Source organism: Microcebus murinus, chromosome 6 (assembly GCF_040939455.1).
Source record: "Microcebus murinus isolate Inina chromosome 6, M.murinus_Inina_mat1.0, whole genome shotgun sequence".
Lineage (NCBI taxonomy): Eukaryota > Metazoa > Chordata > Mammalia > Primates > Cheirogaleidae > Microcebus > Microcebus murinus.
In genome coordinates this window covers 47,940,491-47,962,631 of record NC_134109.1, presented here as the reverse complement: position 1 = coordinate 47,962,631, position 22,141 = coordinate 47,940,491, and the positions used below count along the sequence as shown (strand labels likewise).

General features: G+C 34.0%; 1 protein-coding gene across 1 annotated transcript in view; it reads left to right on the top strand.

The window, feature by feature from the left end:
- The window catches only part of KLHDC1 (kelch domain containing 1), a 47,430-nt gene extending 32,257 nt beyond the window's left edge, over positions 1-15,173 (top strand). The window contains exons 7-13 of the mRNA XM_076004047.1: positions 490-573; positions 1,047-1,105; positions 2,085-2,197; positions 3,662-3,734; positions 8,460-8,544; positions 10,302-10,354; positions 13,742-15,173. Coding sequence (XP_075860162.1) covers positions 490-573; positions 1,047-1,105; positions 2,085-2,197; positions 3,662-3,734; positions 8,460-8,544; positions 10,302-10,354; positions 13,742-13,928 — 654 coding nt within the window. The 3' untranslated portion in view covers positions 13,929-15,173. The remainder of the gene's footprint in view (positions 1-489; positions 574-1,046; positions 1,106-2,084; positions 2,198-3,661; positions 3,735-8,459; positions 8,545-10,301; positions 10,355-13,741) is intronic.
- Positions 15,174-22,141: the final 6,968 nt, after the last annotated feature.

Sequence of the window (22,141 nt, the reverse complement as noted above, 5' to 3'; positions counted from 1 at the left end):
TGGCTTAAGCCAAGAGTGAAGTTCTTATTGTGAACTTGAGGTACCAATAGTTTGGGGACCATATTTAATTTTACAGAGTTTCTGAGATCATCACATTGTGCACTGCTCACTCCTAATATTGAATCGATGTGTGTGTGTGAGAGAGAGAGAGAGAAAGAGAATAAGAGTGGATTTTTTAAATTAAATTTTAAAAATTCTTGTACAGTATTTCAAGCAGAAATTTACATGACATTTTGTCTTGCTAAGTAGTATCAGGTATTTAAGAAAAACATTTACAAAAATAAAGATCAGAGAGAATAAATTTTATACTGACGAGTATATTTGTCTATAATTATTAGTATTTAGAATGAACTTTTACGTTAGCGTTTTAATTGAATTACATAGGTAATGGTAACTTAATGGTTAAGTATTTCTCATTTTGAGCATAGGAATGCGACTCTATTACAGATGTTTCAAGTCTTTGCAATCTGTTCTGATCTCTGCTTGCAGGGTGGAGTTCCACCACAGCCACGAGCCGCGCATACATGTGCAGTTCTTGGAAATAAAGGTTATATCTTTGGCGGACGTGTTTTGGTTAGTGTTTTTATTGGCAATGGCATTTTTATGTGTAATGCTTCTTAAAAATTTATCCTTTGATTTTGTGGAATAATTGAATATTCAAATAATCTAGAGATTAAAATGGCATTCAATAATAACATTTATTATCCTCTATTTCCAAAACAGACCATACATGAGCAATCACAGATGATTATAAGCCATATTTTAATGAGAAGAATTGTTCACTTCAGTGCAGTATCAGAAAAGTTTAATTTCTCATAATCTAAATCCTGTTAGTTTAAAACCAATTCTTCCTTTCCCCTTTGACACATTGATTTGGGGACTTTATATTAATTTTATTAATGCTTAGCATTATTTTTCAATATTTAAACTTTGGATGTTAAATAAAATAAAGATAGTATCTTTTTAAGCTGAATGTATTTTAAAATCAAAATTTAAGCCCATAAAAAATATAAAACACTGACCAATTTAACACATTTTTATTTTAGCAAACTAGGATGAATGATTTGCACTATCTAAACTTAGATACCTGGACTTGGTCTGGAAGGTAAGTTTCAAGTCTGTTTTACTGTTTAGGGGTATGTGTGTGTGTTTGTGTGCGTGTGTGTGTGTTCATAATCCAAATTTTGGTCCATGAAACTGAACTGGTATTTTTTTCCCTCTCAGATTGTATGTCTAAGCAAGGAATATACAAATTTAAATAGTTTTTTCTTTAACCAAGCTATATAAAATATGAAAATACTAATGGTTATAAATTGATTATGTAAAAGTACTGGTTTTATACCAAGTATTCTTTGAGGACTGATCAGTAGAAGAAATGAGGGAGTGGTTGAATGGGATCATCTTAAGTGAACAAATAACGGAGTACGAAAAAGTCAGATTTTACTTATGACTAATAATATATATTTAATAATAGAATAAATATATTTAGCTATCAACTCAGCCTTTCATGTAATGAGATGGAATCAGAGATATATATTATTCCAAAGTATAAATGCCAGTAAAAATAAAACCATGAAAGTACCAGAAGAAAACATAACAAATTATTTTTAAAATCTTGACATGGAAAAAGCCTTTATAAAGATGATATAAACCCAAAATTCATAAATGAAAAGACTGTTTGATATGACCACTTAAAAATTAAATATTTCTCTTTAGAAAAATGTACCACAAAAAGTTAAAGGGCAAATTGTAAAGTACAAGCCAAAAACAAACTAGTAGTAATATTTGCAATATTTTTAACAGAGAGCAGTCAGGGTAAAGATCTACAAGAATTAACTGGGAAATGGGTTTATTTTCACTCTGTGGCCAGGTGAAATGGACATTAAGTGGAAAGAAATGGTTTAAATTCATCTAAGAATTTAAGAATGTTTTTTAAACATTCTTTTAGGTGGAACTAGTAAAATCAACTTTTTCTTTTGGACTAGGGAGGGCAGTTTTTTTCCTTTAAGATCCAAAATGATTAAAAACCTTTTGTTTTGACTAACACAGTACATAGATTTTAATTTTTTCCCCCCTTGCTACAGGATTCCTGTTAATGGAGAAAGCCCCAAGCATCGGTCATGGCATACTCTAACACCAATAGCTGATGATAAGCTTTTCCTATTTGGTGGACTAAGTGCAGATAATATTCCATTAAGTAAGTTGATTAAAATTTAACCTATAATTATTATCTCAAGTCTTTTTTCCTAATTGTATTTCATACTCATGGTGAAGTAAATCTTCCTTTTTTCCTGTTTTATTGGTTTACCTTTATCCCCAACTATATATTTGCATTAAGAATGAGAAGAAAACCTCTTTGCTTTTGTATCCTTGGCTCTCCATGTTCTCCTGTTTCCTAGGAATAGCAAAGAGGAAAGGTGGTTGAACCTAGATTAAATAAAGCCACTTTCCACTACTGTATTCTGTGATTCTGTGTCCTCACTTTTGATCCAGATGCTTATACTGTAGGCTAAGGTTGTGATTAAAAGAGCAGCGTTTCCTAGAAGGCTCTGGAAATACAAGGTGGGAAGCCTATTTGCTTCTCTTTTTGATCCAGAACAATAAAAGGAAGTGCTTAGCTAGATTTTTAAACTCCTGTCACTGCTGCTCCCAACAGCTATGGGTTTTAGAATGCAGTTTTTATTTCAGCAGTAAAATTGTGGTATCAGGATAGACAAATGACCAAGAATATCCTCTTCTTAGTTTGTCATGTTAGTTGTTTTATATTTTTTTAACTCTTAAGTTTTCTATGGCTAGACACGTTTTCATTAAGACCCCTTATACACCATTAAAACCATTTATATAATTGTATATAGGATCTGGAAACAACTGTTTATTTTTCAACAAAAGTGTATTGAGTATCAACTGTGTATTTGACAGTCTGCTGGCCACCCAACAAACAAACTCCAGAGGCTGGTTGGAGAAACAGCAGTTCCTAGTAGGGGGATGTTAGTTATTCTGGCAGATTATTATTATACTTCTTCAATTTGTGAGATTTTCAGTTAAGAGAGATTCAGAAGATAATAAAAACTAACATCTATACATTTCACTAGGGATTGTTTAATATCATATCTTCATAAATCTCATGTTTTTAATCCCTATTTGCTGTTTTTGATCATTGACTTATGAGAAATTAAATGTGGTAACTCTTAGTTAAGTTAGTTTCCTCCCCTTATAGATTCAGTTGAAGATTTGGCCATATGGGTATTAGATGATCCCAAGAAATTATTTTTAATTTTGTTGACTATGATAATGGCATTGTGGTTGTATGATAATGGCATTGTGGTTATGTGGAAAATGTCCATTTTTTTAGTAATGCATACCAAAGTATGTATGGAGAAAATGATAGGAGATCTAGGATTTAATTTTTAAAAGCTTCAGCAATAAGAATAACAAAAAGATAAATGGAGCACATATGGCAAAATCATGATAGTTGACTCTGGAATATGTGGAGGTTCATTGTCACGATCACTCTACTTTTGTAGATGTTTGAAATAGTATAATAAAATGTTCACCCACAGAAAAGATAGTCATTTAAATGTAGCATGATAAATTTGGGAAAAAAATTAAAATTATATCCCAAAGACCTAATCTTAATTTCTGAACTGTAATAATATTGCAGGTGATGGTTGGATTCATAATGTCATGACAAATTGTTGGAAACAGCTTACACATTTACCTAAAACAAGACCTAGGTAAGTCTAAAAGTTGACAAATAGTAAAGTAGTTAAGAATTTTTAAAGTATTAAAATATAGTACTAAATTGATAATGTTTGCCATTGAAGCCATAAACCTTAAGGAAGGCTACCTTTCAAATGAGCTTGATGTTACCTAAATAATTTAATTATCATTTTAATTATATCTGACTGTTAGAAATTATCTGTGCATTTTTCACTCACATTTGCATATTTGAAAATGTTACTCTTTTAGCTAAATGCATAAGCTTGCCTGATAACTACGAAGACTAAGATAATTTAAAGCATCATATAATGTTAATTTTTTTTAATGTTAATATTTTTATTAAATAGATGAGAATAAAGTTGTCTTCAATAGTAGTTATTTGTTTTTGGAAGAGGTTTAAAGTTATTTAATGAAGCAATTTGCTTTCATGTTGATCCAGTAGATGGGAACTTATTACTTTTTTTATTAATTATATGATGTGGCCAGGCACAGTGGCTCCTGCCTGTAATCCTAGCACTTTGGGAGGCTGAGGTGGGAGGATTGCTTGAGGCCAGCAGTTTGAGACCAGCCTGAGCAACAGTGAGATCCCCTTCTCTATAAAAAATACAAAAATTATCTGGGCATGGTGGCACATGCCTGTAATCCCAGCTACTTGGGAGGCTGAGGCAGGAGGATTACTTGAGCCCAGGAGTCTGAGTTTGCAGTGAGCTATGATGATGCCACTACAATCTAGCCCAGGCAACAGAGCTAGACATTGTTTAAAAAAAAAAAATTGTATGATGGATTCATTGATGTGAATTTTTTTAAAAAGAAAATGTGTTAGTTTTTATAGCATAATATAGGATAAAAATTTATAGAAACAATATACTATTATTAGACTACAAAGAAAACCATATTAGTACTATAATTCTTATTTTTTCTAATTTGAATAGTATGATAAAATATCTTCATAGGAAATTCATATTCTTCACATTATTATCATTATAGTCAGTAATAGATTTCATTCTTTTTTATGCCATGTATTTTGGGTTTTTTTACTATAGATTATTGATGCTATAGTATAAATATGATATGTATTTTTGTTATTTAATAAATGACAAGTAACTTACTTGAGAAAAAAGCCTGAAAATATGTATATCTATATTAATATTCAAATACATTTAGAGTTTATCATAATTACATATGTGATTCTTGTATCTTCATGTATAAAAATTCATTGGAATTTATTATTTTAACAATTCTGGCTCTTTTGAAAATTTTTCTTTAAATTAAAGAATTTTATATTAAGATATGGGAGCCCAAAGTTCTAGTTCTTGCTCAGCTACTACTTAGCTTTTTGGCTTTTAAAAGTCATTTAAACAAACTGAGCGTTAATTTTTTCATCTGTGAAATGAGAGAGTTGGAGTAGATAATCTCTTAATTTCTTCCAATTGTTTGATTGTATAAATGCATTAATTATAGACCAAAGTGGTAGTAAAAATATGTTTAATTTTTAAATTGCTCCTATTTTATATTCCAACCATTAATGAGTAATTAGAACAATACAACTATTATCAATAAGATACTAGTTAGAACTAGAGTTATGTAAAGAGATTTCTTTTAACTCAGCTAATGTGTCATGTAAATACTATGCTTTATTAGAATGTTTAGGTGATAAGTTTAGAGCAGCTGTGAAAGGACATAAACTATCAGTCTGTAGAAAAAACATCAGGTTGCAAGCTAGATGTCACCAAAATCAAGGCAGGAAAGGCTTTCCAGTGTTCTTCGATGATGAAATCCAGGCCAGAGTTTCCCTAAGGCAGATAAGACAGAGGCAGATCTATCTTCAGGTATGAGGTGAGGAGGAGAACAGGTGGGATACAGTTGAGTGTAAGGAGAACATATATATGTGTATATGTGTACTAATTTTTATGAAAGTGACAGTTTAACACCTATAAGTATTTTGTGTAAACTTTTCCAAATGATATTTTGAAATGTAAGCTGCCCAATTCTCCTCTTAAAACTCTACAGCACGGTTTCTCAACCCCGACACTATTGACATTTTGGACCAAATAATTCTTTGTCATTAGAGTATCCTGTGCACTGTAAACTTCATAGCAGCATCCCTGGCCTTTACTTGATAGATGCCAGTAGTACTAGCTTCTCCTTCCCCAGTTTTGACAACCCCAAATATCTCCATATACTGTCAAATGTCTCCTTAGGGGACAGATTTCCCCTGGTTGAGAACCATTGTTCTACAGTGAGCACTCTTCTTCTCCAGCTATCACCTTAGATAAAACTATGCTTGGTTGAAAAGCCATCTGTCTAACCATAGCTGATAACCTGTATAGGTGGCTATCAGCAAGGACTCGTTTTTATGTGTCTGTGAAAGATACTGGGATACAATGTTGACATGTAGAGCCTTCAGTAGTATTGGAGCCCATGAATATTGCCAAGGTTACACATAGCTTTCTCTTCAGGAAATCAATCTATTCCTTCCCATATATGAGGGCATTGATAGTATTCTATCTCCTTTACCTAGACCTTCTTCCAGTCCCCATTCCCAACCCTACAACATAATCTGGGTTCTTGCTAAAGATTTATATCAATTTATGTCTTAACATATGAGTTGGAGAATTGGGCAGAGTGTTTCCCAAATAACATCTCTAAATGACTCAGTTCTACCCTGGGTCGCAAGTGCATTTGTTGTTGAATGTGTGCATGATTGGGGGAAAGTATTTGGTTTAACAAATTGTGCATAATCCCACTGCTTGTGCTTGTGGAACTTAAGTAAAAGGGATAAATGTACTAAAAATAAGTTACGTGGTAATATAGGTGAAAATGTGTGATAGTTTGGGCATCTATTGCTTTACCAATTTGGTATACTAAGTAAAGTAATCAAAGTACTCTCAGAGTCAAAGCAATGACTTTGTAAAATTCTTAATTTATCCTCTAAAATTAAGAAATTTACATGAACTTTTTTGAGAATTAGAACTTCTGATAATATTGAACTTAATAAGACCATAAAATTATTCTTTGTAAATAACGTGAAATTGGAGGTAGGGATGAGCTATCAGACCATTTCCAAAAGAACATTAGATGCTCTATTCCTTTATAAAATAATTTATATACTTAATCACTGAATAAATTATGTTGGTATTTTGTGTTTGCTTTTGTTAATCAAAAGTTTTTGAGCATCTACTGGGTGTAGAACACCATATTGGACATTTTTAAGGAGAAGCATAAAATTAGATTCCCCAACGTCTGGTGGTGTGCTGGTCAACCATTAGCAATCACTCTTGGAATGGAAAAAGAAAGCTTTAATTTGTAGCATATGATGATCTCCAAATTGTAAACACTCCCATCACGGCCAATTTCAAGCTACCAACATGATGTCACTGAACACAGAGTTGGATGGAAACATACAACCGGCTTCAGTAGGCAGTGAGCCGGTTCCAGCACACCACTGTGGCAAGTTCTGACCTCAAGGACCTCATCGTCTTCTTAGGTAGCTAGAAGACACATCAGTTAAAGTACTATACAGAACAGTTTATCTTCAAATCTAAGTTAGGAGAGTATAAAATAAGCACATAAATATTGAAAGGTGCTGAACAGATATAGTAACAGAACCAGTTTGGGTGAATATTTGAGGGTTTTGAGCCTGTTTTTAAGGCCCTGAGAGAATGAAAAAAGGTAAACTAAACAAAAGCATAGAGGTAGATATAGGCTTTTCTTTTGGGGGGAAGCAAAGAAATGAACTTGGCTTAACTAGAGGGCTTATTTTAAAGACAGCTATTAGTAGCACAGATGCCAGTCAGGAAATTTCCATGATTAAAAACAAGATTTTGGCTGGGCCCGGTGGCTCATGCCTGTAATCCTAGCACTCTGGGAGGCTGAGGTGGGCGGATTGCTTGAGCTCAGGAGTTAGAGACCAGACTGAGCAAGAACGAGACCCCATCTCTACTAAAAAAAAAATAGAAAGAAATTAGCTGGACAACTAAAAAATATATAGAAAAATTAGCGGGGCACGGTGGCACATGCCTGTAGTCTCAACTACCTGGGAGACTGAGGTAGAAGGATTGCTTGAGCCCAGGAGTTTGAGGTTGCTGTGAGCTAGGCTGATGCCACTGCACTCTAGCCCAGGCAACAGAGTGAAAGTCTGTCTCAAAAAAAAAAAGTTAAAAACAAGATTTGGAAAATATTAGTGGTTAGCTATATGTATTTGGGAGAGATTAGAGACAGAAAATTTGAGAACATACTTATGGGTATTCTCTACCCAGAGTGATGAGTAATGTGACAATGGAAATGTGAAGGGAGTGCCAAATTGGATTTGTCAGGTGACAGGGAACAGAGAGCAGGAAAGACAGAGGCAAAAATTATGGGAACAGTAACATAGCAGATATTGATAGTAATAAGAAGACTGGGAAAAGTACCTATTTCAGCAACAAGATGATCAGTTGCTTTTTAATTTATTGTATTTCAGAGATAATATGTATGAGATAAAATGGTTAGAAAAGGTTTGGGGTATAGTAATAGGAAGAATTATTAATAGTCATCTCCTTAGTTGAAATTGTATGATGTCATTAATTCTAGGGGGATCTTTAAAATCTAACCCCTTTAAGGATATGCCAAAGGTTCAAGTACACTCATACCTCTTTAGAAATAGATTAAATTTTATGTGCAATTTAGAATTGATTTATATGTAATATAAAGTTTCTTCCTTTACAATATTTCACTCTGTTTATAATTTTCAATTATAGGTTATGGCACACAGCCTGTTTGGGAAAAGAAAATGAAATAATGGTATTTGGTGGGAGCAAAGATGATTTACTTTCCTTGGATACAGTAAGAAAATCTTATATCTAAACCTTTCCTCTGACTAATTGTGTTATTCAGACTAAATGGCTGTTCAATGAGCATGTTGATATTCCAACATTGCAAAATATGAAAGGGTATGAAATGTTACTCTGTGGTATGATTAATCTTCATAATGAGTGACTTTTATGAAGCATATTAGTATACTTTGGATTTATAAATTAATATAGGTCTATTAATTTCATTAGCCCAGTTACTAAGAAGAGCTTTTAAAGGCTGACTCTTCCTCTTCTTTTCTTTTTGAGCTGTACCATAATGAGGGTGTCTATAATTTTACTGAATGAAAATATTTATATATAACATTTGATACATAAAAGAATATTTATAATATAGATGCCAAGCATAATAAATGCCCATGAAATTTGCTAGCTAATTTAAGAATTAGAACATCATCAATACTGTCGAAGCTACCCATTTATTCCTTCTGAATCTGACCTGCTAACTTCTCCCCTCAGGAGGAAACTACTTTGTTTAAATGTTTAAGGTGTATTTTCTTTTTATTTTATGCATCTTTTGCCACTGTTTCACCCAACTGTTTTACATTTGAGTTTAAAGCATTTTAGTTTTTAAAATCTGATAAAACTAAGGTCAAAGGAATGATTGAGTAGCATTTGGAGAGTATTGTTCTTTCACTCCTAGCACTCTGGGAAATTGAGAGCAGGGTGGCCACATTCAAACACTGTACATGATGGGCTAGGAGTTCAGGAACAATTGCCCTGGTTTGTATAGGACCCTCAAGAATGGCAGGACACTGAGCCATTGGGGATGGGGTGCAGTGAGCCAGAGGCCCACCAGAAAGACTAGCTCCCTTTCATCTCTTCAGGAACAGTTGTCTCCAGAGCTGTTCCTCTGGAGTAACCAACCCTGAGACAGGGCAGCTTCTCTCCAGGGAATCTGGAGAGGCCTCCAACTTAAATCTTATGGATATTGAACATTTTAGAGCTTTCTTTGTCTGAAAATTCAATGCTTCATTAAAAGATTAAAACTCCAACTTTGCATTTATTTACAAAGCAAATCTTGCGGTTTGTCTTTTCTTACTTGGTACTGGAAACCTTTATTTAGGATACAAAGTTTGTCATTAAAGTAAGAATTCTGATTAAAATTGTGACCAAAATTTATGACATTCTAAAGACCTATTTGAAAGGATTAGAGAAATCTTCTATGACTGTTCTACCCCGTTAACTTTTAGATGAGAAGCATTATTTGAAAAAACTTCCAGATCTTGATTTTTAAACTAAGAATTACCAGGGAATCCTAGGACTACTTGAAGGAGTACAGAATAAAGAGGGAATTTTAAAATAAGAGTTATTTGAAAGAAACAATTATGCTTCAAAAACCAAAAAATTTGAAAGCCACCAGTGTTATAATTTTTTTTAAGCCAAGACTTTTAAAGGCATACTGTTATCATTTTTAACTCATAGTTCTCAGGGAAGAACATGTTTCTGATTTTTAAATTTGGAATTATGCAGGCTATTGATTGGGTAAAAATTTGGTAACTGAAAATTGGTAACCACATACCCAATGTTTGTGGATAGCAGGTATATGTATGTGTGTGTATGTTTGTGTGTATGATGTTTATGTGTGTACATTTATGTGTGTGTCAACAACTAGAGAGATTTATTTGCTCCTTTTTACAATGTCTTTTACATTTATAAAATAAAACATTTAATTATAAATATACTATTATTTGTATTAAAATCCTGATAAGACCTTTTTATATTGATTAGGGTCACTGTAATGATTTATTGATCTTTCAAACACAGCCTTATTCACTACTCAGGTAAGTAAATTTAGCATTTTTACATATATATGCTATGAATGTATGATCATTTCTTTCTCCTTTTTAGGAAGAATTATAATATTTTCAGGTAGTTCATGACATGAATTTGAGAAAATGTTTACATCTTCCTAAGAGTATAATCAAATTTATAATGGTGAACCATTCACCAATGTGATTTTTAAGATTAGAATATGCAATACCTTCACATTTTTGTTTTGTTTATAAAATTACATTTAGTTCATTTGGTAATAGTAAACATACCATATTTCTTTAATTCTAATCCTGACTTTTTTTACATTTTCAACTTTTTAGAAATCAAAATGTGTCTGATAATGTACTATATATAATATATATATTATATACAGTCATTCCTCAGTATTTGTGGGATATTGATTTCAGGATACACTTTCCCCCCTCAGATAACAAAATCTGTGGACGCTCAAGTCCTTGATATGAAATGGCATGGCATTTGCATATAACCTGTGCATATCATCCTGTATGCACATCCTCCTCTATGCTATAAATCATCTCTAGATTACTTGCAATAACTATTACAATTTAAATGCTATGTAAATAGTTGTTATACTGTTTTATTTTGGGAATAATTACAAGGAAAAAAAGTCTGTACATGCTCAGTAGAGATGCTACCATCATAGGCCTAACTACATTTTCAATCTGCAGTTAGTGGAATCCACAGAGGAGAAGCCCACAAGAATGGAGGACTGACCACATATGCACACTTGACATGCACATACACACCTAACATGCACATACACATGCTTAAAAATGCACACACACACCTAACATGCACATACATGCACTTAACATACACATACACACCTAATATGCACATACACATATTTAACATATACATATACACATTTAATATAGAAGAATTTCTTTTTTAACCCCAAAGCTGTTATTAAATTGGCAGTGTGACTTATCATGTCTTAGCTTATATACTCTTGCTCTAAAAGGAGTCTCTATACAAAGGTTAGTGGGAAAATGGTGGGAAAAGCCCCTATTTCTGCCTATGAGAGTTGGCAGGAAGGATTTGAGAGAAGCAGAAGTTGCCCAGTGAACATGTGTGAATTTTATGCTGTGGGAATAACATGGGTAAAGGCAGACAAGAGGCAGAGAGAGAGAGAGAGAAAGAAAATATGAGAGAGAGAGGCCATGTTGTATTTCAAGGAATATACCATAACTTCCAGATGTTCTACACCTTGAACCATTTGAAAAACCACTGGACTGGCTCAAACTGGACCTTCCCGAAGTCTTTCTTATCTGCTCCTTCACTTAGCACAGTAGTTCCCAAACTTGTCTGCATGTTAGATGCTTATGGGAAGCTTCAAAAAATATTTATGCCTGTGTTCTGCTCCCAGAGATTGCCATGCCCCACTCTTACACACTGCCTTCCAGCTGTATTAAACCACTGAATTGCAGTTTCTATAGTCTTATTTCTCCTCTCTAGGGCTTCGCAGGTATGGTTCCTCTATCTGGGATACCTTTGTTTAATTTGTTGAGGCCCTGAATGTCTCAACCTCAACCTCTGGAAAGTTTCCACTGACTTGTTAATAAGGTGTCTCCATTATTCTTATCTGATTCCCACAGAACCTGTTACCTGTCATGGGAATTGTATTTTATCCCAGTCACAGCATTTATAACATTTCATTGTTATTTATGTTCTTCACTAAATCATAATGTCCTTGAAAGTTCAAATAGAGGCCGATAGCGGTGGCTCACGCCTATAATCCTAGCACTCTGGGAGGCCGAGGCGGGTGGATTCCTCAAGGTCAGGAGTTCGAAACCAGCCTGAACAAGAGCAAGACCCCGTCTCAACTATAAATAGAAAGAAATTAATTGGCCAACTAATACATATAGAAAAATTAGCCGGGCATGGTGGCGCATGCCTGCACTCAGGAGGCTGAGGCAGCAGGATTGCTGGAGCCCAGGAGTTTGAGGTTGCTGTGAGCTAGGCTGACGCCATGGCACTCACTCTAGCCTGGGCAACAAAGTGAGACTCTGTCTCAAAAAAAAAAAAAAAAAAAAAAAAAAAAAAGAAAGAAAGTTCAAATAGAGATGTAAAGGTCATAGGAAATCAAGACGGGTAAGGTGAGAGGGAAGAGAGGAGGGGTAAAAACCTACCTATCAAATACAACAAACACTATTCTGGTGATGGGCATATTTATGTAGCAGAAACATTTATGCTCCCTTAATATTCTGAAAATTTTTTTAAAAATTCAAATAGGGTTTTTCTATGTGTTGGATTTCCTACTCATAAGACAGTACTTAGTATATAGCGCACACTGATAAATGCTTGTTAAATCAGTGACTGAATGGTAATGACAGGCCATCTCCTCATGTGACTCTTCCTTCCCCTCATGGTGGAAAGGGCACAGCAGCTGTTGTGTCACCATGGGAGCAGAGTTAAATTTGCATAAGGTATAAGATTCATATCATTTTCTCATACTTCTGCATCTATGTGGAACATTTTAACTCTTCTATTTAGAGTTGTCACAGAGTGGAGAGAAAAGTCTTCATAAAAGTGTAGAAGAACATGTACGTATCTAGAGTGTAAATGCTTGTAAAAATGACATCAAAGTTAATCACAGCAGAATCAAATGTGTCTACTTCAAAAAACTTTTTAAAAATATTTATCTTTTTGAATTAAAGTTTGATAATTGAAATAGATGGTTTTTTGATAGTTCTTATCTTTCATTTCTTTTGGTTTGAAATACAAAACCCTCCTCAATGTAGCCTAAGACAAAAAGGGATGGTATTTGGGAGGATAATGCCCTCTGTTGGAATGGAATCAAAGGGGAAAAAATGAACACCCAGGCCCCAGAAAAGTAGAAACCCAACTGGTCTCTCTTGGTGCTTTTTGTCTTGTGGCTCCATTCCTCTCTTCCAACCTGTTCTTTCTGGGTCAACTTAAGTCACATGTGCAACCCCAGTGCAGTCATGTATGGGGGGAATATGGGGTGGACTGGTCACATAAAAATGGATGTCAGATGGCTCATCTTGAGGTGATAGAAGCAGAAGACAGTTCTGGATATCGAGCTAACTGGAAAATATGAAAAAGAAACTGCTATCAATTAATCTGGTTTAAATTTAAGTCTGAATCTTTTTTATTTAAAGAACTTTATGCATGGTAAGTTTTTTTTTTATGTTTTCATTGAATTTTGGTTAGAAATAGTCTCTATACTATAAAGATATACAATTACTATGGTGCTCTAGAAAAAAATCCTATCATGTTCCAAACAATACAAAGGAAGTACGTTGTCACATAAAATTTTTTAAATGATTTTTATTTTTAGGAATTCTTAACTATAAATATCTTATAATTTTGGGTTCAAAACTAATAATTATGTTATGCTTTATTTACAGGTCATGTCTTGACTGTATTGGTAAAAATGCTATTATTTTAGAAAGTCAGATATCTTTATTACCTCCTAAACTTCTGCAACAAGTTCTCAAAAAAATAACATTTTGGACTGCAGCTAATCACCGAGAAGAACAAAGAGTCCAAAAAGAAGAAACAGAAAATAAATATCAGTGGATCAGTAGCAATTAAATTGTTATATACTCTATATATTTAATGTTTAACATTTCAATCAGACTATACATTTACACTCCCAAATTGCAGACTTTATTTAAATGATAAAATTTGAAATAAAAATGTTCTGTCGAAGTGATTATATGCTATGGGATATATGGAAAAAAGATGTTAATGCAGATTAATTTATATTTATATTTGTAAACAAATTTTCTTATATGCTACAGAACAAATATTCTTTCTGAAAGTAAGTACAGTTATAACAGATTTTAACTCAATGTGTACTCTTTACTGGAAAGATTACACAAATTTGAGAACAAGAAATTACCCCCAAGGACTCAGAAATCTTCAAACCAAATACTACATATCAACTTTCAGAAAGAATAAATTTTCTCAAGTCATTTTAAAGTTACCTAAGCTTCTCCTTAAATAACTAAGTTATTAAATAACTTTTTTTTAAATAACTAATGTATCTGGCCAAAAATTATAAAATCGGCAAATACTTGTATGGTATTAAATATTGAACTCCTCCCCTTTTAGCACTTAACTAGTAGAGTATTCTTAAGCATCATTGTAACTTTTCCTCACTTTTATTTGAGTAGGGAATAAATGTCTTCAATTGTCTCTCTATTACCTCTAAGTTATTAGTTTGTCCAGTCTATATACAGAGAGAAAGACCATATTTTAAAATGTATACAGTGGAGGTTTATTTGTCATACAGGCTTTACATATTGAGAAGCACTATATTTATTAACTTTCGAGACATATTAAAATACATTTTACCTTGGAAGAGTGCTTGTAAAGTAATTTTTGTAAGTAAGGAAATGGGATGTCAATCTAGTAATTTGACTTTATGGAAACGCTTCATTTTGGCCCACATCATTCTACAGCATTGATGCTTAAGACACAAAGATGTTGAAAATCTAGTATCTTCCCTTTTATGTTTAGCATTACTATCTACACAGAAATGGAACACTGTATATATTCCTCAGAATGGTACTTTTGCCATAATCAAGACATTTTTCTTCAAAGTATCATAATCATGCCCTTTCATTGAATTATTAATTATAATTAATTACTAAAAAGCTTGGTATGTTAAATTACTCTCCATAATATCACCATGCAAGTAATCTCTGAAAATTAAAATGTTGGGAAAAGTATATTTCTATATTGAAATATATATATAATTTGTAATGAAAATTTAGTAGTTCATAGTATTTCATTAAAATTTAGAAATATATTTCATATATATGTACTGTATTTTGGATGTGTAAAGCTTCTATTTATGTATTGAAATATTTTTTTATACTTTATTTATTGTATAAAGTATATAGAATTACTGTTTTCATTTTTGTCAATGTGAACCAGTCATTAGAGTTCATTGTGTAAAAAATATTTCAGTGTAAGTTTTCATTTTTTCTTACTATTTTTAGGCTGCATAAGAGATTTTGAAAATGAATCTCACAAGTAATATACATCTTAGAAGTAATTATTTTATTAGAATCAACTTCAATATGACCCTTTTACATTTAAGGCAAAAATATACCAAAACCTAATTATATAGTGATAGATGACATTGAATGGAATGAACACCTTTTATTTTTATTTATTATTATTATTTTTTTTTTTTGAGACAGAGTCTCACTCTGTTGCCTGGGCTAGAGTGCCGTGGCGTCAGCCTAGCTCACAGCAACCTCAAACTCCTGGGCTCAGGCAATCCTTCTACCTCAGCCTCCCGAGTAGCTGGGACTACAGGCATATGCACCATGCCCGGCTAATTTTTTCTATGTATTTTTAGTTGTGTAGCTAATTTCTTTCTATTTTTTTAGTAGAGACGGGGGTCTCACTCTTGCTCAGTCTGGTCTTGAACTCCTGACCTTGAGCGACCTTCCCGCCTCAGCCTCCCAGAGTGCTAGGATTACAGGTGTGAGCCACCATGCCTGGCCAGAATGAACACCTTTTAAAGCGGCTTCTGGATTATGTGAATGCCTTCTTCAGCCTCTTAGAAGAGCACCTGTTTTTAAATGGCTTTATTTGGAACATTAGCTATTAGATTAGCCCCCTGAAAATACTCTCATTTGGGCTTTAAGAGAATGAAAATCTATATATTAAGTATAGCACACAAAATGGGTACTATTCTTATTTGACTTAATATACTGTGCTACTTCAATAGGTTCTATGTCTTGAGGTAGCCCTATAGTAGGAATGGCAGGGAATTCTGATCTTTTCCTTCAATTTCCAAAATTTAGCTTAAAACAGGGCTTCCCTGCTATTAGGATATATAGAAATTTTAGAAGCTAGCAAATCCAGTTTTGAAATTCCATAGGCTGAGTGGTATTCATTCTTCCCTTCTAACCAGCTAGTGGTTTATCATCAACTTTTGTACTGTTGACCTGTACAGTGTATGGGAGGCTAGACAAAGGCCTATAACTTTACCCCTGAACTCTCCCTTACTGGCTCTGTGTTTGGAAGAGGATTCTAGAATGGTTGATGGTTTTGTTCCTGTGGTTCATAAAATGAGTGTGCAGTCTGGTTCTAAAGGAAAAAGAATTTCAGGATGTGCTTACAATTGTCAGGAAGGATTCTTTTAAGATATCATTTGTAATAGGATATAATAAATAGCACATCAAAATTAGTGTACTTTTTTTCCAAATGGTATCGCCACACAAATATCTTTTTAAAAACATTATTAGGCTCTTGCATCTAGACGCTTAAAAATATTCTTTTGAGGCCGGGCGCAGTGGCTCACACCTGTAATCCGAGCACTCTGGGAGGCAGAGGTGGGAGAATTGCTTGAGTTCAGGAGTTGAGACCAGCCTGAGCAAGAACGAGACCCCATGTCTACTAAAAATAGAAAAAATTAGCCAGGCATGGTGGCACATGCCTGTAGTCCCAGCTACTCAGGAGGCTGAGGCAGGAGGATTGTTTGAGCCCAGGAGTTTGAGGTTGCTGTGAGCTAGGCTGATGCCACGGCACTCGAGCCCAGGCAAGAGAGTGAGACTCTGTCTCAAAAAATAAATAAATAAATAAAAATAAAAGTAGAAATAGTCTTTTGAATATTTAGAACTTTATACATACTGTCAGCTCACACACAGTGATGTTTTCACCAATGCATTATTTATATAGCTATATGAGAGAAATAATATAAAACAAACTCAATAAGATAGAATAATTTTCAGGGTAGGGCATGCTGTTGACAAAATTTAGATTCCAGAACATTTTGAGGAACAGATAATCCCCCTGCCCACCTTTTTTGATGCATATTTTCCCACTGTATTAATGTAATTCTATTAGAATTTCCAGTTTGATGAAGTTGCCATACAGTCCTCTATGTAAGAACAGCAAGAACTTTTTTTAAAAGTCACTCATACCCATAGTTTAGAGTTCATTCTTGGTGTTATACATTCAATAGGTTTTTCACATATGTAATGACATGTATCCACCATTGTAGTATCAAACAGGATAGTTTCACTGGCCTGAAAAACCTCTGTGCTCTGCTTGTTCATTCTTCCCTGTCCTGCAACTCCTAGCAACCACTGATCTTTTTAGTGTTTCCATAGTTTTGCTTTTTCCAGAATGTCATATAGTTACAGTCATACACTATGTAGCCTTTTCAGATTAGCTTCTTTGCTTAGTGGTATGCATTTAAGTTTCCTCCATGTCTCATCATGGCTTGACAGCTCATTTGTTTTTAGCTCTATATAATATTCCATTGTCTGGATATCCCACAGTTTATCTATTCACCTACTGAAGAACATCTTGGTTGCTCCCAAGTCTTTGCAATTATGAATAAAGCTGCTATAAATACCCATGTGCAGGTTTTTGTATGAACATAGGTTTTCAGTTCATTTGGATGAATACCAAGGAGGAAAATTGTTGGATCATATGGTAAGAGTATGTTTAGTTTTTTTAAGAAACCACCGGACTGTTTTCCAAAGTGGCCATAAGCTTTTCCATCCCCATCAGCAATGAATGAGAGTTTCTATTGCTTTGCATCCTTTCAGAATTTGGTGTCATCAGTGTTTTGGATTTTGGCCATTCTACTAGATGTATAGTGATATCTCATTGTTGTTTTATTTTTTTATTTTTATTTTTTTTATTTCCAGATTATGGCTATTCCATTTCTTTTTTTTTTTTTTTTTTTATTTCCAGATTATGGCTATTCCATCATTGTTGTTTTAATTGGTGATTCCCTCGGGACATATGATGTCAACATCTTTTTGTATGCTCACTTGCTATCTGTATATCTTCTTTGGTGGGCTGTCTATTCAGGTCTTTTGCCTCTTTTTCAATCAGGTTCATTTTCTTATTGTGAAATTTTAGGAATTCTTTGTATATTGTAGATAACAGTCTTTTATACAATTTGACTTTTGCAGATATATTCTCCCAGTCTGTGGCTCATCTTATTCTCTTGACATTGTCTTTCAAGAGCAAAAGTTTTAAGTTTTAATGAAGTTCTTCTTATCAATTATTTATTTAATGGGCTGTGCTTTGGTGTTATATCTAAAAAATCATCACCAACCTAAGGTTATTTGGGTTTTCTCCTCTGTTATCTTCTAAAAATATTATAGTTTTGTGTTTTACATTTAGGTCTATGATCCATTTTGAATTAATTTTTGAGAAGGATGTAAGGTCTTTGTCTAGATTCATATTTTTGCATGTGGATGTTCAGTTGTTTGAGCATCATTTGTTAAAAAGACTATCTTTGCTTAATTAATATTGCCTTTGTTCCTTTATCAAAGATCAGTTAACTATATGCATGTAGGTCCATTTCTGGGCTCTCTATTCTGCTCCATTTGTCTGTTCTTTTGCCAATAGCACATTGTCTTGATTACTGTCACTTTATAGCAAGTCTTGAAGTTGGGTAGTAGCAATCCTCTGACTTTGTTCTCAGACTGAGTTAGCTATTCTGGGTTGTTTGCCTTTTCATGTAAGTTTGTTGATATGTAGAAAATAAATTGCTGGACTTTTGAGTGGGATTGCAATGAATCTGTAGGTTAAGTTGGGAAGAACTAATATCTTAACAATAATGAGTCTTCCTGTGAATGAACGTGGAATATCTAGTTGCTCTTTGAAATCTTTCATTGGAGCTTTGTAACTTTCCTCATACAGACCTTGTACATATTTTGTCAGACTTATACCTAAGTATTTCATTTTACATGGTGTTAATGTAAATAGTAATGTGTTTTTACTTTCAGATTCCACTTGTTCGTTGCTGGTATATAGGAAAGTGATTAACTTTTAAATGTTAACTTTGTATTCTCCAACCTTGCTGTAATTGCTTCTTAGTTCCAGGATGTTATTTCCTCCCCTTTGGAGATAGTTTTTAAATGTAGATGAATTTTTCAGCAAGATATCTTTGTGCAGACACTCTGGGGTAGCAAGCTTTGTAGCATTATCAGCCATTGAATTTCAAATGACTCAGTAAATGTAAAAAAATTTTTATCTTCATGAAGAGAATCTTATTTTTTTGAGAATCTTATTCTTAAACTAACTCTAATTTTCTATTTTTATTTGATAAGGTAAATAACTTATGAGCAGTGATTAAAAGTTTGGGGGTCTTTTTAAAGATAATTAGGGATATGGAGTGAGGGAAGTATAAATGTATGAGTATCAATATAGATAATACATTCAAAGTAGGATAAGTAATATACTCCAAGAATATGAAATGCATTGAAATTTTTGGATTCTGTGCCATTTAAGTCAAAATTAGATTTTCTCAAAAGAAAGTGATCAATCTAAAAACAATGTAGTTTTGGTTTTTTTTGTTTTGTTTTTTTTGAGACAGAATCTTGCTTTTTTGCCCAGGCTAGAGTGAGTGCTGTGGCGTCAGCCTAGCTCACAGCAACCTCAAACTCCTGGGCTCAAGCAATCCTCCTGCCTCAGCCTCCTGAGTAGCTGGGACTACAGGCATGTGCCACCATGCCCGGCTAATTTTTTTCTATATATATTAGTTGGCCAATTAATTTCTTTCTATTTATAGTAGAGACGGGGTCTTGCTCTTGCTCAGGTTGGTTTTGAACTCCTGAGCTCAAACGTTCCGCCCGCCTTGGCCTCCCAGAGAGCTAGGATTACAGGTGTGAGCCACCACGCCTGGTCTTGTTTTTGTTTTTAAATTAAGTTGCTGATTATATCCCAGCCATTATCAGAGATGACTTTTAGTTTGAGAACTATTTAGTCTCAAGAACCCCTTTATACTCTCAAGAATTTTTCAGTCTCTCTGTTGCCTTACCCCGTACCCATTTCCCCTTCTTCCTGGTCCCTACTTAACACCTCCAAGAGCTTTTGTTTATGTGGATTTTATCTATTGATATCTGCCATATCAGATTGGTTTTAAATTAACCTAGTTTAATTTTTTAAATTTTAATTCATTGAAAATGATAATAAGCCCATTATGTTAGCAAAAGATTTTTAATGAAAAATAATTTTCTAAATGAAAGAAAATTCAAAAAGAGTGACATTGTTTTATAGTTTTACAAATATGTTTAGGAGAAGACAACTAGATTCTCATATTTGCTTCTGTATTCAATTTGTTGCCATATGTTGTTTTGATTGACTTATGTGAAGAAAAGCTGGCCTCACACAGATACATAGTTACAAAGAGAGTTCTTAAGAACCCCCTGAAAAGGTCTCTGGGTATCTGTGGGGCCTGGGGTCACACTTTCATATTTTGAGAAACTCTGCTTGTATACAATTAATTAATGCGTTTCAGAGAATCTTTTTGTTATTGTTCTCATAAGTAGGATAAAAGTATGGTTTGAGATATGAATAATAAGTAACTAAATCAAAGTGGCTACTATAGTATTTTATTAAATAGCATGTATATATGAAATATATACATATTCAGTATATATATTTGACCCTAGGTAAATCTGTATTCATGCATTCAGAAATGTTTATGGTACCAGATTCAGTGCCCTAGAAGCTGTGGCCCCTTAGGGTTCTAAGACTAGAATGTAGTGAGCAGAAACTTGGGAGATCTTAGTGATCATTATTAATAGTGCCACAGGAGTCAAGCAATGGCCTGGTTCAAAGTGGGACTCTTTCATAAAGATTTTATAAGTACAATATTAGAAACCATTCCTCAGTCTGTTCCTGACTCTCATGGTAATCTCTGTCATTACCATGGTAACCCATTCATACCTCTGACAAATATATTCTGAGTGCCCCTGCTGGGGAAATAGAACTAAATACAAAATCTTCTTCCAACCCAGAAAAATCTCTACATAAATTCAGTAGAGAAAGAAGTTTTATTCATTGAGTAATCATTAAACCAGAATGTGATGTTGTACATCACAGGCAATCTGTTAAGAGATTGCAAAGAAATCTCCCCTTTTTATATAGCCAAGCAGATACAGCCCATTACATACATGTTCTCAAAAGATAAACAATAACTAGTCATCAAGTAAAAGGACTTGACAGCACCATTGGTCACACACAGTTCATCTGAGAATCACCTTGTAATTGATGCAACTGTGTTAGCTAATTAGCTTTATCCAGAGGAAAAATAATATCTTTTACAGGAAGTAGTTTTGCAACTTGGGTCAAGCCACCACTGAAGTTAGGGTCCTACTTCAAATTTACAATCTAGCAGGGGAAATTAACAATAGGTAAGTAATTACATGATGGTTTTAATAAAGTGTGATGGACACAGTACTGAGGATGCTAACAGTGTCTGACTGGGAACCTAAAAATGGCCTGGGGGGTCTGGAAAGGTTTCCCTGAGGAAGTTCCAACTAGCTTGAGAAGAAAAGATGAGTTAGACTTCTAGGCAGTCTAACAGCAAGAGTGAAGGCCCTGGTGCTAAAAAGTGCTAGCTGTGTTTGAGGAACTGAGAGAATGCTTACAGCTGGAAGGAGCAAGAGACAGCCAGGACTTGAAGCTGGAAAGGTAAGCTGAGGCCAGGCAGCGCTATGATAAGAATTTTGGACTCTATCCCAAAATTTTTAAGTAAAGTGACCCGATCAGATTTACACAGCTGGTTCACAATAAACTTGGATAACTTCAAGTTCTACTGAGCGTGAATCCATTACACCAGGAGGGCACAGTGCTGCAAGAAATCCTGGTGAGTCAAACAGGCGTGGGGCGCCAAGCAGGTTGGATAGCAAAATCTCAACAGCTACCAGGTGACTTGTTTTCTTGTTAAAGGCATAAATTAATCCTCTTAAGTAACTCTTGTCTCTGAGTTCAGATAAACATACTGGAAGCAGGTAGGGAAGGAGTTTCAAGCT